Consider the following 15,197-nt stretch of genomic DNA (forward strand, 5'->3'; position numbering starts at 1 on the left):
CCCACAATAGAGACATTAAGAAAGTGACTGATATTTCTAAACCGTTAACTGTTAGCAACATGGCCGCAAGAGGACTCAACGTTATCTACCAGAGCTGATGCCGTTCCCTTTACAGAAAACTGCTCTGAACCAACTTTTACCCCACTCCTCTGATTTTTCAGTAAGCATCTGTTTCAAGCGTTCAGGCTCATGACTTCAGCTTTGGCACAGATGAACATGGTGCTCATTCTGGGGCTTCTGGCTTGTGTCAGTTTAGGCAGCTTCTTACCTTTTATCTCCATTCTTAAGGTCAAACTTTTAATAACAACCTAGGGTCAAATACTGCTTTCTCCACATGGCTTTATCTCTTCAGGTACCTGGTGCTGTTTCGGGGTAGGGATGGAGGGGAGTAGCATCACAGAATGTTAGAATGGACTCTGGATCATTTAATCCAGTTTCCTCATTTTACAGAGGGGGAGACTCAGGCCCAGAGAAAAAGAGGGACTTTCCTAATGCTTCATAACTCTTAGGAATGGAAACCAGCCCTGGCCCTTTATACCGTTGTGCTCTCCCGAAACAGCAGCCAGCTTCTCTCTGACTCAGGTGCCCCTGTAATGAGAGAGAGACCATCATTCACCTGTTTTCAAGGGCATTCCTGAAGAACAGGGAATAAAAGGACCATGAAGTGTGCATTGCAAAACACTGATACTGGAAAACAATCTTAAGTCACCACCTGCATCAATTACTCTCCTAACCCTTTGGGATGAAAATTCCTGTGGCGGCCACATTTCCGAAGAGTTTGAGGTTTTCTTTCTTCCTCTTGCTTTGTTTTTGTGAAGCTAGGAACTTCTTTTGGAGGGGAAACTTTTAACTTTGGCCTTGCTGCAGGGGTTTACAGTAATTAAAACACTATGCTAATGAGAGAGGAACCTGTCATAAATGTGATATATCTCCCAGTCATAACTAGGGAGAGCCCCCATCTGAAGCTTCGAAAAGGTAGAGACCTGGCTTATTCCCCCCTCCCTCCGCCCCGCCCCCCAGCTGTTTCATGGCTAATTGCTGGACTGTTGTTAGAACAAATGACTGGTCTATAAATGTCCCAGAATGACATTACTATACTTGATCAGGACTGCAATCAGACCACCCTGTATTTTATGGAGCCAGTGTCTTGGTGATCCAGAGGCATGCCAGCGGGGGCAGTTTCTGCTCTGGCTGCTAATTAAACTTTAGAAACCTTTTCTTTGTTGCTCAGCCAATAAGTCCCACTATCTGATTGGCTAGAGACGATTCTATTTGAAATGGGCAAATTTATATTTATTTTGAAAAACAAGCAACAATTCCAAAAAATAAATATTTGAGAGAGCAAAAGTAACTGTCAAATGAGCAGATTGCCTGAAAATAGCTTTATCTGTAAAACCTTCTGAGAGTAGGACAAAATTTACCATGGCTGCCAGATACAATATTATTCGCATTTCAGAAGAGAAAATAATGATATTAATGCCTCACCTTAGGTTATTGCTTTTAGCCTTTTCAAAGCTCCTCAACATCTGTGATTTACGTTATCCTCCTACTGTCCCTATAAGGTTGAAAGTCGGGGGTGGAGAGAGGTTCCAACATTGCCAAAGTAATAGCAAGTTGGTAACTATTGGAAGTGGTATTATGTATTAAGATTTGGGACTTTAAAGTCAATAATTCTTCATTGATTTATTTATCAGATATTTTTGGAGCACTCTCCATGTGTTGGGAACTGCTGTAGGCATGGGGGATAACGGACTAAACATGCCCACCATCAGAGAGTCTGTATTCTAGAGGCAGCAATCACCTGGGTTCATGTGCTAGCTCACCGCTAGCTGTGTAACCTTGGGCAATTATTTACTCTTACTGAGTTTGTTTCCTCTTCTGTAAAATGGTGTTGATAATAATTTCTGCTGCATAGCATTCTGTGAGGATTCATGAGATAACGTACATAAAGTGCTCAGCACAGAGTCAGCTCTGGAGAAATGGTAGCTGCTCCTAATGGTGTCATTACTTCCATTTGGGGAGTTCTGCTTGTCACCAGTGGATCCCTGGTGAGTCCCCTCTTACGTGGGAAGTGACTTGCTGTAGCTGCTCTGTTGGCATGAAAACATGGGATTAGTCCTGTCCCAAATCATTTCAGCTGTAGGGGTCATGTTCAGATGTCAGCGCCTCCTTCCTGCCTTTACCTTGCCTGCCTTGTGTTTAAGCAGCAGCCATATAGATTTAGCCCTTGTTTAAAAATAACAACTGTTATCGTCCTGTTTTGCTTCCTGGGGTGACAGACTAACATTTCTTCCTCTCTTCTTCTTTCAGATTGTTTAGTGTAATTTTGGAACAATTAACCAAAGAAACAGAAGCCGGTAACCACTCTAGTGGCAAATCAGGAGGCTTTGATGTCAAAGCCCTCCGCGCCTTTCGAGTGTTACGACCCCTTCGACTAGTATCAGGCGTACCCAGTAAGCACCTTTTGTTTTCTAGAGTCAGGAGTTTGCTGATTGTTTCTTCTGGGTGGGCCTCAGAATTACCAAACAGAGTGCTACGAGGTGAGCTGCTGGGGCCCACTCAGGGCTCAGCGGACGACCATGTCGGCCTTCACAGTTTCAAAACACTTCTGCTTGCATTGTCACTTCAGATACCTGTGACAGCCCTGAGAGGGGGGCAGGTGGCGATTGTTGTCATTCTGATTTTGTAGAAGAAAGAATCTTCTCTTGTAGAAGGACTAAGTAAGTGGCGGCATAAGACTCTGAGTTCAAGCCTCCTGATTCCAGTCTAGTTTCCCTCCTATGACAGCATGTTGACATCATTTCCTCCTCACTCCCAGGCCTGCCCCCCGGAAGTGGTGGGTTATGTTGGTATTGGAGGGCTCAACTGACTCGTTTTTTTCAAAGTGGGAAGCAGTAGAGGACTGGATTCCTGAAAACTCTGCTTAGCTCTCCCACAGCTAGGAATTGTGCCTGAGCAGCTCTGGGGGAAAGGGATGAATGCCCCAGTTCCCTCATGCAAACATAGGGCACAGTAGTACCTGCCTTGAGGGTTGTTGTGAGGACTGAATGAGGTAATATAGGGAGAGTTCCTAGCGCAATGTCTAGAACTCAGAGGAGGCTCAGTGAGTGTTAGATGCTATTATTATCCACTGGGAACTACCATACCAGTCCTGCCAGGCGCGAATTTGCTCCTTGGCTCCTTGCTTCAGACCTCCAGGCTGGGTTGAATGCCACCTGAGTTGGCACAGATGCCCTGTCTGTGCCCTGGCCAGGAACCTCAGGGCTCTTCTCCTTCATAAGGAGCATGGGCTTTGCTTTGGGGCTCTGCCTTCTCCTAGACCACCTCCTGTTAGAGTCTTCAGAGAGCAGAAGTCCTAACACCTTTCCAAGGAATGGTGGTTCGGAGATGGTTGCCTGGTCACAGCTAGAGGAAGGATACAGGACTACAGGGTGTTCCTGTGTTTTTTTTTTTTAACAGCTCATAAAGCCATCAGAAAAGCACAGATGTGGGTTTTTTTTGGTTTTTTTTGCCTTTCCAGAACTTCTTCATGAAAATTTATTACTTATTGGTGCTCAGAATACAACAAAAGTTCTCTGGAAAAAAACCTAATTTCCAAATTTAACCTTGTAAAATGTAGGAAGTGGTGTTTTATGCGCACTTGTTTTTCCAGATGCTTCATTTATTTTCATTGAAAAAGATCAGCACAAGTCAAAACCACAGAACTGTCTGGAAGCAATTGAGAGAAACAGAAAATACCTCGAAAATGACTGGCTCTGTTAAAAGTGTAACGTGATTAAATGAGAAGTTCGGCGAGCAAACACGTTCTTTCAGATTTAGTTGTTATAGCTTAATCTAATTTCAGAGTAACCATGACAACTCTTTCCCCCAAAGAGCAAATGACAGGACAGTTTGCTGTTAGTATATGCTGTGGGCAGACACCCTGGTGCTGAGCCTCATGCATGCAAGACTCTGGCCAGTGAAAACCCTCACAACTCACATAGCATAGTTTTCGCTCCATTGGCTAATGAAGTTTTTACTAATTGATTAGTGCAGTACTTCCAGATACTCTAGAGAAGCAGTTATAAACTATGGTTTTTCCTTTTCTCCAAAACATCACCGTTTGAAATTCGGCAGAGATCTGCATCTCACTCTCCTGCAGGTCAGCAGGGAGAAGTGGGAATCTGAGTCTTGTGTGAGGACTTTTAAGCTCATATTTTAACTGCCCTGGTAGAGAACATCCAAGTTTCTCTTCAAACCCAAATGAGCTTTTGAGGGAGGGAGTTAAGGGCTCTGGGCCATCCTGTTTCCAATGCTGGTGGGCAGCTGTGGCCTAGTGATTTCTTTTCATGTACCTGAAATTGTTAAAAATACCCAGACATGTTTGACTCTTTACCCTTATCTAGGAATTATCTAGTCTCTTCTAAAGAGAATTCAGACAGTGCAGCAGGACATGGTTTTGTGCGTGCACGTATATATGTATATATGTGAATATATATTCATTCAGTGGAAGGTAAATATATTTCAAAAGATAGTATTTCAGACATCTGTGGAGATCTTAACCTACTACACTTAGTTAGCTGGTGTTAGCAGAATCCTAGCCCACCAAAGCAGGAAAGAACCCTAAAGATCATCTGGTTCATCTGTATCACCTTTTAGATGAGGAAACGGAGGTGTGTTAGTTGAGGAAACTGTTGTGCAAGTTCTCACAGCTAGTGGATGGCCAAACAGGACCAGACCCACATCTCCTCATTCCTGGCCCCATGTTCTTTCCACTACATCACACTGCCTCCTGGACTAGAGTCCTGTGGCATATACGTCAACCTGCTGTACACACTGATATGTACAAAGAACCCTAATGTAAGGAAAGTGCACACATTCACATTACACTGCAACTCTGTTATCTCATGAAAAACATTATTCCAAACATAACAATATTAGTTAAACATATGGCTCTCACTGCCATAGAATTTAGAAGAGCTAACTGCTGGATGATGGTTTTGGATGGCCCATCCATGTGTTGGCATAGTGGTTAAGAGTTCAGCTGCTAACCAAAAAGTCAGCAATTCGAATCCACCAGGTGCACCTTAGAAACCCTATGGGGTAGTTCTACTCTGTCCTGTAAGGTTGCTATGAGTTGGAATCGATCTGACGGCAATGGGTTTGAGTTTTTTTGGTATTCATGTGTTTAAAGAAAAAAAAAAAAAGAACCTGTCCAAGTAGATTAGAGCAGATGTTTGCATTTCCCCTTCATTTATTCCTTATAGGAAGCAAAAAAAAAAAAAAAAAATGCTGAAAATCATCCTGTTGATCATTCTTTTCAAAAGAATGAAATTTGAACATTTAAATACCCGAAGGCAGCATTTTAGTTGTACTGAAGATCTTGAAAAGACAGGGTCTTTGAGTCTGAAATCCTCTTACCAGTCTTTCCTCCCGTCCTTCCCCGACCTCTTCCCACATAGTTCTTATCACGGCAAACTTTTGTTATTATTGCTGATAAGTATTCCTCTCTTTGCTTGGCGTATACCGATTTCTAGTATATTTAACTCTAAGCACCTCCACTTCTTATGTTCTTTCTTCCTTTGAAAATGTTTGGGAAGGGAAAGTGAGAAAATAATAGAAAAGGGGCAGTTTGAAGGAGGGAGAAAAAATGGGGAGGGAAAATGAAAGAGAAAGAAAAAAAGAAGAGTAACCTACACAGAGCAGAAACAGTGAAATGCGTGCAGATCAGGAAGCAGTTTCTTGTGTGGTTCTGATCTGTTGCTCATCACTTTCCCTCAGTCCCCGGCTTCCTTCCATCTACTCCTAATCCTTAGTGCTGTCCCAGCATCCCACTTCCTGTTAGTTCTTTTTCTCTTCTTTGGCAGCTTTCTCCACACCAGGGCTCTGAGTATTACTCTGTTGATAGCTTTTCCACATGTCCCTCCCTCGTCTCTCTAAGCCCATATTTCACTGCTGGACACTTCCGTTTCAATGTTATGCCAGTGTTCAAAATGCAACAGGTCCAAAGTCGTTCTCCCCCCTGCCCTTTCTCTGCCCTCCCTCTCCCACTTCCTCATTCCAGCCTCCTTTGAACTTGAGTCTTTTTGTTCTGGGCGTTACAGTTTGCCTCATGACCCTGACTCAAGTAGTTGGAGCACTCCGTAGGCATCTGCCTGCCCCCAAACTCAATTTCTAAGTTCTGAGCTCATCCTCATTTTCTTCCTCACCTAACTGGAGAGATCCAGAACACTCAAACTACTTCTCCATCTCTCTCACCCACTGCTGCCCTGTCTGGCTTTCTAAAGCGGCTGTTTTTTGCTGATGGACTAAAGTCTGGCTCTGTAATTCCACTTCAAACCCAAAACTACCTAGCTGGTAGTTGTTTTTTTTCCCTCCTGATATTTGTTTCCTCTGTTCGACTTCCAAGGAAGACTCTCCACTCCCAAACCTATGTTGTACTTGCTCACTTCTGTGCCTTGCGTACACTGTTCTCTCTGCCTGGAGTAGCCACTCTCCCATGCCCACCTGTGGAAACCCATCCTACTCAACCTTCAGGCCTGCCTAGAGGGAAGCAGCTTCAGAGTCCTCTTTTTTCATACCACCCAGAAGCGATGCTTTTCTTCCCACTTTAGTTTTAACGGTTTGATATTACTTGTATAGCATCTGGCATGTCCTACCTTGGAGTACAGTTATTTGTGTTTAATTCTTATGCCTCCTTCTAGAATATAATCTCTTTGAAAGAAGGCACTTTATGTAATACATATTCATATCGCCAAATGCACTAAACCTTAAGCTTTCCACATAGTAGTAGATGTTCAAGGGGTTTGTTAAATGGGCGGACAAGTTTTTCTGTCTGTTACGTGAGAGAGTTTGAGTAGATGATCTTTAAGTTTCCTTTTTAGCTCATCTCACATCCGGGCTTAATGCTGATTAAAAATTTTGAAATGTCTCTTTGAGTTTTATTGCTGTGTGTCATAAATGGAGCAAGTGTCATTCAGAATTGTGTATGTGTATCACTGAGGCGACTTCCTGGCTCACAGACTTGTTTCTGTCTTTCCTAGGTTTGCAGGTTGTCCTGAACTCCATTATAAAAGCCATGGTTCCCCTCCTGCACATAGCCCTTTTGGTATTATTTGTAATCATAATCTATGCTATTATAGGATTGGAACTTTTTATTGGAAAAATGCACAAAACATGCTTTTTTGCTGACTCAGGTGAGTAATGAAAATGGTTGCTAACCTAACTTTAAAAAAATTTGGTTTTCCCGAAAACAATTTTGAGTATCTAAAGCAAAATGAGAGGAGAGAAAAAAAGTCACATATGCCAGCAGATCTACTGAGCCAGTTCTTACCGTGAATTATGTTCAGAATAGATGAATCTCCTTTTCTGTCCTGATTTCCTCTTCAGTATGTCCTGTCAAGTAAGACGAGGGACCCCCAAAACTAGAATATGAGACAAAACAATAGCATTGTTCTGTTTAGGCTTAAGAAAGGAGCTGTAAGAGTGAGTACAGAAGAAGGCAATGGCTTCTGACTGAAGGAAACAAGGGATATTCCACAAAGGAGGGAGTACTTGAACTGGACCTTGAAGGACAAGTAGGATTCTGAGACAGGTTAGATGGGACGTAGGGTTTTCCAAGCTCTGGCAAGAATCCTTCAGCATCTGCTGGCTTGGGTTTTCCTGATGTTCCTCTCCCAAATGGTGAAGACATCTTGCTCTGTTTGCAGATATCGTAGCTGAAGAGGACCCAGCACCATGTGCGTTCTCAGGGAATGGACGCCAGTGTACCGCCAATGACACAGAGTGTAGGAGTGGCTGGGTTGGCCCAAATGGAGGCATCACCAACTTTGATAACTTTGCCTTTGCCATGCTCACTGTGTTTCAGTGTATCACCATGGAAGGCTGGACAGACGTGCTCTACTGGGTAAGCAGCTTGAGGAGAGAGTTTATAGAGTGTTCTTTGTTTGATTAAAAGTGTTTCAGCAACTAGAGCTTCCTTGTAGACTTGACTGAAAAAGAGACCCTGGAAGTCAGTTCTTTGGAAAGCAAAGCAGACCCTCTCTTCACTCAGTAGGCCTTGTCATTCTGCTTCCTCAGGGCCTTAATTTCAATTCTAGGAAGCCGCTGTATTATGTTGGCTTCTAGCCTTTTAGTTCTCCACTCCTCAGTGCAGCCTGGGGATTATTGCAGAGTGTGCCCAGTGATCTCCTTGGAGGAACCATAGAAGGCCGGGACTGTCTTAATTAAACTCTGAGAGATCCAGAGAGTCATTTCCCAGGTTAATAAGCTCCTGGACTTCCACAGGCTAAACTTGGTCTTTTATAAATAAAGGCAAGGTTGCTGTACTAGATCCTAAAGTTACAGGAACGATAAGTTGGATCCTTAACGTGCTTTCCATAACTTAGTACAACCTTAAACCTAAAATGAGTTTTTCCCCAATTTAGTATTTCTCTTTTGCATATTCAGTGTTACTATAAATCAGTGCACAACAAGCAAACTTAGCTCTCTTCTTTTCTCTTTGAAGTTATAGAACTTCAGCAGAAAGGGTAAATATTGCACTCCAAACTTCCAGGGCTGGTGGACCCGTCCAACCCACCATGAAAAGTTGGACATCCTTCCACTGGCTTTTGAAGGGTCTCATTCCTCTTGTTTCTGACAGAGCCAGAAGGATTTGCTATAAATAAAGTACAAAAAAAAACCAAAACAGAAAAAACAAAATCTGTTGCTGTAGAGTCAATTCCAACTCATAGCAACCTTATAGGACAGAGTAGAACAGCCCCATAGAGTTTCCGAGGAGCAGCTGGTGAGTTCGAAGACCTTTTGGTTAGCAGCCAAATGCTTAACCACTGCGCAACCAGGGCTCCAAACAAAGTACCAACCAAACTCCCCGTTGCCTAAGGTACAGTAGTATTTTAATAGCCATTTTCCAGAACTGAGTTTATTTGGTAGAATTTGAAAAGGGTCACAAAAGTTTAGAAATTGTTTTGTGAAAAACAACTAATGTGTAGATTTTGAGCCTCTAAATCCAAGTCCAGATGGGATTAGCCAGCTTTCCAATATGAGTTGTTAGAAGGCAGTTAGTTGTAAAGTACTTCTGGAATGGACACTCTAGTTAGAAGGCCTGCAAGTTGAGAAGTAGCTCTGACAGCCTCCCCATTTTAGACACTTTCCAGCACTTCCTATTGCTCCATAACTTAAGAGAACAGAGCATATGATGTGCATAAATAGCTTGTTGCTTTCCTTCACCGGTGAAAACCGTGCTTGCAGGCTTGTAGAAGTCCTTATATATTCAATGTTATGCAAAGAAGGGATGTCTTTATCTTTAGTCCCCGAGGTATGAGTCTAGTTTGATAATGTGGTTTAAATGTCACCAGCATGTTATTACTTGTTTCTCTCTTTCCCCTCCTCCTGATTGTCATCGAAGTGTGTGTGCTTATGTGTGAGTGTCTGTGGGTGTGCACGTCTGTTATTTATATTCGTAAGACAACCCCTTTTCATGAACAGGAAGGAAGAGAGAGATTATATTGCATGAGCTAAGACCAGGGCTTGGAAGGAGACCATCAAATTCAGGTTTCAGGTAAAGGGTTCATTTTCACTATTAACATCTAAATTGCAACTCTCAGTCACATTAGTTGAGGTCTCAATCCCAATCTGCCCTTGAAGTTTCTGATAAATAGAAAAAGCATCATCCAAATAGTCCAAATTCTAATCTTTCCCTCCAAACAGTACAGAAAACAACATTTCTATTTTTTAAATTAAAAATCTGTGACGCATCTCAGCTTTGTTTTTCTCTCTGTCGTCACAGTGAATTGTCAACTGCTGATCCAACATGTCCTGACTGACAGGCAGTGTTATACTTGATGTTACATTGCTGCACATTGATTCTCTTGTGGCAGTTTTTCTATTGTCAAGCAAGTGAAAACTCTGGGAGTGTGTGATTAAGGAGGGAACACCCCATGCCCTCAGAAGCAAAAGTTTTCATTTGCTCTTCTGAGAACTTTTAAGTACTACTTAACCAAAACCAAAGCAAACTCACTGCCATCAAGTCAGGTCTGACTCCTAGTGACTTTATAGGACAGAGCAGAACTGCCCCATAGGTTTCCAAGACTGTAGCCTTTACAGAGGCAGACTGCGATATCTTTCTTCCACAGAGCAATTGGTGCATTTGAACTGCTGACCTTGTGGTCAGCAGCCCAGTGCTTAACCAGTGTATCACCAGGGCTCCTTAAGTATTGTCTAGGGTGATATAATTATCTTTATTATTCATGTATCAATCACATAGTTAATAATTTGACAAAGTAATAATTAAATTCTTCAAGAATTATGTCGCATCTTTTTTTCTGATGAGAAACTCAAAGTAATTTATAGACAGTATCCCAGTGTATATTCCTTTATGGAAGGTCTGAGATTTTGAAGATAGAGACAGTGGGATATAGAGAGACCATAGCAAGTGGTTGATCTAGAACAGGGGTCTTCAAACTTTTTCTTTAAAGGGCCAGATAGTAAATATTTTTGGCCTTTTGAGCCATGAAGTCTCAGTAGTAACTGCTCTGCTATGCTGTTGGAGCACGAAAATAGCCACAGACAGTACGTAAGTTAATGAGTGTAGCTCTATTCCAATAAAACTTTATGAACACTGAAATTTGAATTTCATATAATTTTCATGTGTCATGGAATATTCTTTTTTTTAATCATTTAAAAATGTAGCAACAATTTTTGCATGAAGGCTGTACAAAAGCAGATGGTGGGCCAGATGTGGCCTGCAGGTCATTGTTTGGCAACCCCTGATCTAGATTAGAACCCAGTCCTTTTTCCTTGGCATTCTTCCATTTGTCAGAGGTTTGTAAACACTTCGAGAACACTAGGAGGCAGCTAAGTAATGTCTTCCATAGTGTTCACTAAGATCTTACTCTCTGAAACGCATCAGGATTGTTTTTATTACTTGCTGATTGCATTTATTAACTCATCATAGAGATAGGCAGAAGCTGAGGCACCAAATCTTCATAATATTTTATAGACCTTGGTCAGCTGGAAGCCACACAGCTGTGTTCCAGAACAGAACATCCATGCCGAGCACAACACCTGGCACAGAGCAGGTGCTGAACAAATGCTAGGTGCTATTATCATCCCTCAAGTGTACCAGTCCCATTGCCTCAGGCGTGTAGATGGGCCATGCTTAAATATCTTTTTTTATCCACAACTAGAGCATAAGGGGAACATCTTGGGAGATAAAGAAGGTGATTAGATTTTAAATATTGATTGTAAGCAGATTTCTCATCCTTGAGGCATTTGTATATGGTGGATAAAGTCTTTGCTAAGGATTGTTTTCCATCTAGTCATGTTTATATCCAGTCAGTGTTCTCAAGCTGGTTTATGCCTTAATTCTCAAGCATGTCTGGGAAATGGCTAACAGAGTCTTGAGAAGGGAAGTACAGGTGGTCCCCATATGCAGAAAGACACACTGAGAACTATTTGGATGTGTTGAGGTTGGGGTTATTAACTTCTAGGAAAAAAAAATTACTCTAGTGCTCTTTTACAAAGTGAGTTCCATAAAAATAATTAAACTATCATTTGACTCACACATATTTGATGTCCACAGAGGCAGTCGGGTGTAGTGCAAAGCAAGAACATTAAGGCTGGATAGGGCTGGTTGTGGGACCTTGGGTGCGTCACTGAACCTCTTGGGGTTTTCCTTTTCTTGTCTACAAGATGTAGAATTAGGCTAGATGGTATAATTTTTTTTTCTTTCAACACAGAGGAAATGTTTTAAATGTAGGAAATTAAAATATCATTGGTTTCAGGAGAGAGCTGTTCATACAAATCACTTCTGGCCTCTTTCTTTAGCACCAAGCTCTTTTCTCAGTGAACTCAAACAGAAAGTACTCATGGTCATGCTGGCAATCTACTTCATTCAGGGCACCAGGGGAATTCCTCAACAGTTAATCAGCCAAGGGCTTGCCTTTCTGTGCCTTTCTCTTATTCTATGCTCTTATTCTATAGTGTATCAGTGATTAGAAAGAAAAAAAAAAGTAGGTTGGTCTTTAATTTGATACAAGAATGTGCATTCCAGCCTTTAAAATGAGGAAAAACGGAAGCTAAGTGGAATATGATTTCCTGGGCACCAGGTATCACCACATGATGGCTTTGATATAAATACTAAAAAATGAATCTAAATTGAAATGCTTCAGCTCATGCTGATTTCCCCACTGTTGCTAAAGACCATGTAGACAAAATCCCAAGCAGAGTCTGTGTTTTCGTGTGGGAATTTTTTGAAACAGTTTACCAGTTCTTACTTTTCCCTACATATGTGGTTAGATCTAAGAAGTACTAGACTCTGTAAAGAAACTGGGTTGAGAAGGTTTAGTTGGGAGAAAGACTGGCCCTTAAAGCTTAAGTTGTGTTTCTCTTCCCCACCTTCCAACATAGATGTTTAGAGAGTCTCCCATTGGCTTTTGTTTAGCTCCAGCCTCTCCCCTTCCCTCTCCCCTCCCCCCCCCCTGCCCCCCAGCTGGCATTCCAGGTGATACTTCTGATTTGAGCAAATGTGAATCTGCTGAACACTTACTCCTAAGAAATTAAACATTTTTTTTTTTAATAGAATTTTCTCTCCCAAGTGGCACAGACAGCTGCTGCTAAAGCCACTCTCCAGAGTAGGTGAGTGAGGCCATTTCAGAGGCCAACAGATGGCGTGGCCCACGGACTTCCCCAGAGTGGTAGAGAGTGAGATTTCAGGGTGGGAGCCGTGATGGGCACCCTTCCGCACCTTGAGAAGCACTCTTCCTCATCCAGCAGAAAAGAAGACAGGCCCACAGAGGTCTCTGTGCAGCTCTCGGCTGGGCTCTGGCCACTGCGCCGGCCTGCCTGCTGCTTCTCCACACGTGGGTTTTTAAATAAGTTTAGTGGTGTAGTTGCTTGGAAGAATTAGCCTCTGCCTTCCTGCTCAAATTAGTTTATCCAGCTTAATTAGATCAACAATTGCAGCCATGGCCCTGGCTCATTCATTACTCTAATTGCCAATGTAAGACGTGCAGACTGATATGAGTTCTATTAAGCACATCAGTTTTCATGTGGCCAAACAGGTGTTTCATAAGGGATTTAATGCCCTCTCCCTAGACTTCAGCAACAGATGTTAGATAATTTTTTTTTTTATGTTCTCTTTTCCTGTTTGGCTGCTGCATGAGGCAAACATAGTGAAATGCACGAGGCTTATTCTATAAAGCTAAAACCTGCAGCCAGATAATGTGCAAGAAAGCACATGCTTAAGGCAGGGCTTTGGAAAGGCCTAAGGGCTCACACCCAAGGCAGGAGCGAAGTCTCTGCCCAGACTGTATGTGGCTCTTACTGGCCAAAGATTCTGGGCGTTTTGGGAGAGTCAGGCCTGGAGTCATCCATTCTGTCCCCTGACTGGCACTTAACACCTCCCTCGTGGGAGAGGGGTTTGCTCAGTTTAACACTGACCTCTGCTGCTGGAAACTTCCCTCCAGCTGTGAATCTTGAAGCACCTGTTTGCTCCAGCATGAAAGCTGCTCACTGGCTAACCTCTCCTGGGAGGGCCTGTCAGAGAGGCCAGGTCTGACTGTGCCTCTTGAGCTGTCTCAGCAGTCAGGGCACTGGTTCCTCTGGCCAGGCCCTCTGTCACCTGTGATCCCAGTCAGCCCACTGCTGGAGCCAGCTCTGAGTCAGCTAAGTCAAAGCTAGGTGTGAGGGATAAGGACTTCTTTTCCTGAGTCATTCCTGGTATAGTTAGGAAAAATCCCATTTCCAAAAGCACCCGTGAGTATGTGTCAGCTAGTTGACTTCTGAAAATGTTTTATTTTTTGTGTTCGGTTATCTATGCTTGCCCTCACTGACTGCGCATGATCCAGATTTCAGGTGGTTAGGTTTCCTGGGGTAGTTGGTGTCCAGTTGAAGGTTATTGTTTTAGGAGTTTTTTTTTTTTTTAAAGAAAAGAAGTTATAGAGTCAAATGTTGCCAGTTTGTCTCTATAATGAAGACTTTTCCACCATCACAAATTTTAAAAGCAAAGTACTAACAACTTGGGCAGAATGGAAAATAGTCCAGCTAAGCACTAGTTTTTTTCCTCTACCATGATCTTTTCTGAAAACCACTTATCAAGGCAGTTTCCTGTTAGAGAGAGCAAGATCCCAGCCTGTTTCCAGCCTATGGCCCAAATCTCCTATGATTTGGCGTGCGTGTGTGCGCGTGTGTTGGGAATGTGTAATGAATGTGTACTGGCTACTGTTGTCTCTGATTTGAATCTAAGTAAATGTTTAATTAAATGTATAGAATGCTGTCTCTAATGTGACCCTCTCTCTCCTTATTAGATTCTCTTATTAACCCACTCCTATGAGACCGTCTTATTTCTTACAGATGAATGATGCTATGGGATTTGAATTGCCCTGGGTGTATTTTGTCAGTCTCGTCATCTTTGGGTCATTTTTCGTACTAAATCTTGTACTTGGTGTATTGAGCGGGTAAGCTATACCTCTTTCATCTTGAAAGCAGAGTCCTGAGGACAGCTGCCAAGACCACACAGGCTTTGCTAGATGGGGGCCGCCGGGTGGGTGCCAAATGCTGTATGTGTCCTCGGAGATGCTTTCTTTTCTGCTGAGGCTTCCCAAATCAAACTGTTTCCTGGAACCTCACCAGCCTTCATGAAAGAAAGCTATAGAGAGCTTATTGACCAGAAATTAATCAGCTTTGTTGCATGGGATTTAAATAGTTCCCATTGCTTGCCCTTTTGTCTGTCCTAAAATGAGATACATTTATAATTGCTGTATTGGTCTGGGTCCAAATATAATGCAGATTAATTGGTATGAATCGGTAGCTAAATGAGCTGGTCCGGCCTGACTTTTGGTAGGCCAGATTTCAGCAGCAGAACTTTCTTTATTTGAAGAACAAAATGGAACGACCGAGGCTCAGTCCCTGTCCCAGGAGCACTAACCTTCAGCCAAAGCCCTGAGTGGTCTGGCAGCTGCAGCTGGGGCTCTGCTCTTTAGTAAATGGATAACTGATAACTGATCTCCTTACATTTTACAGGTAAATGATGCGATAGGATGGGAATGGCCATGGGTATATTTTGTTAGTCTGATCATCCTTGGCTCATTTTTCGTCCTTAACCTGGTTCTTGGTGTCCTTAGTGGGTAAGCAGTTGGATCCGTGTTGCACATTCTCCTGCTGCCACGTGTGGGGCGGCTCTGCGTGTCTCCCGGCTGCACTCTGATAGCTTCTCTGCA

At 42.7% G+C, this 15,197-nt stretch overlaps 1 protein-coding gene across 4 annotated transcripts in view; it reads left to right on the top strand.

The window, feature by feature from the left end:
* CACNA1D (calcium voltage-gated channel subunit alpha1 D) overlaps nucleotides 1-15,197 on the top strand; it is a 379,519-nt gene that overhangs the window by 206,654 nt on the left and 157,668 nt on the right. For 2 of the 4 annotated variants that reach the window (XM_004368621.1, XM_004368623.1), the window contains exons 5-8: nucleotides 2,311-2,453; nucleotides 7,023-7,175; nucleotides 7,689-7,885; nucleotides 14,332-14,435. In XM_004368621.1, coding sequence (XP_004368678.1) covers nucleotides 2,311-2,453; nucleotides 7,023-7,175; nucleotides 7,689-7,885; nucleotides 14,332-14,435 — 597 coding nt within the window. Of the gene's footprint in view, nucleotides 1-2,310; nucleotides 2,454-7,022; nucleotides 7,176-7,688; nucleotides 7,886-14,331; nucleotides 14,436-15,000; nucleotides 15,105-15,197 lie in introns of all 4 variants that reach the window. The other 2 variants (XM_004368620.1, XM_004368622.1) reach the window with 1 other exon arrangement.

Source organism: Trichechus manatus, unplaced genomic scaffold, assembly GCF_000243295.1.
Source record: "Trichechus manatus latirostris isolate Lorelei unplaced genomic scaffold, TriManLat1.0 scaffold00001, whole genome shotgun sequence".
NCBI lineage: Eukaryota > Metazoa > Chordata > Mammalia > Sirenia > Trichechidae > Trichechus > Trichechus manatus.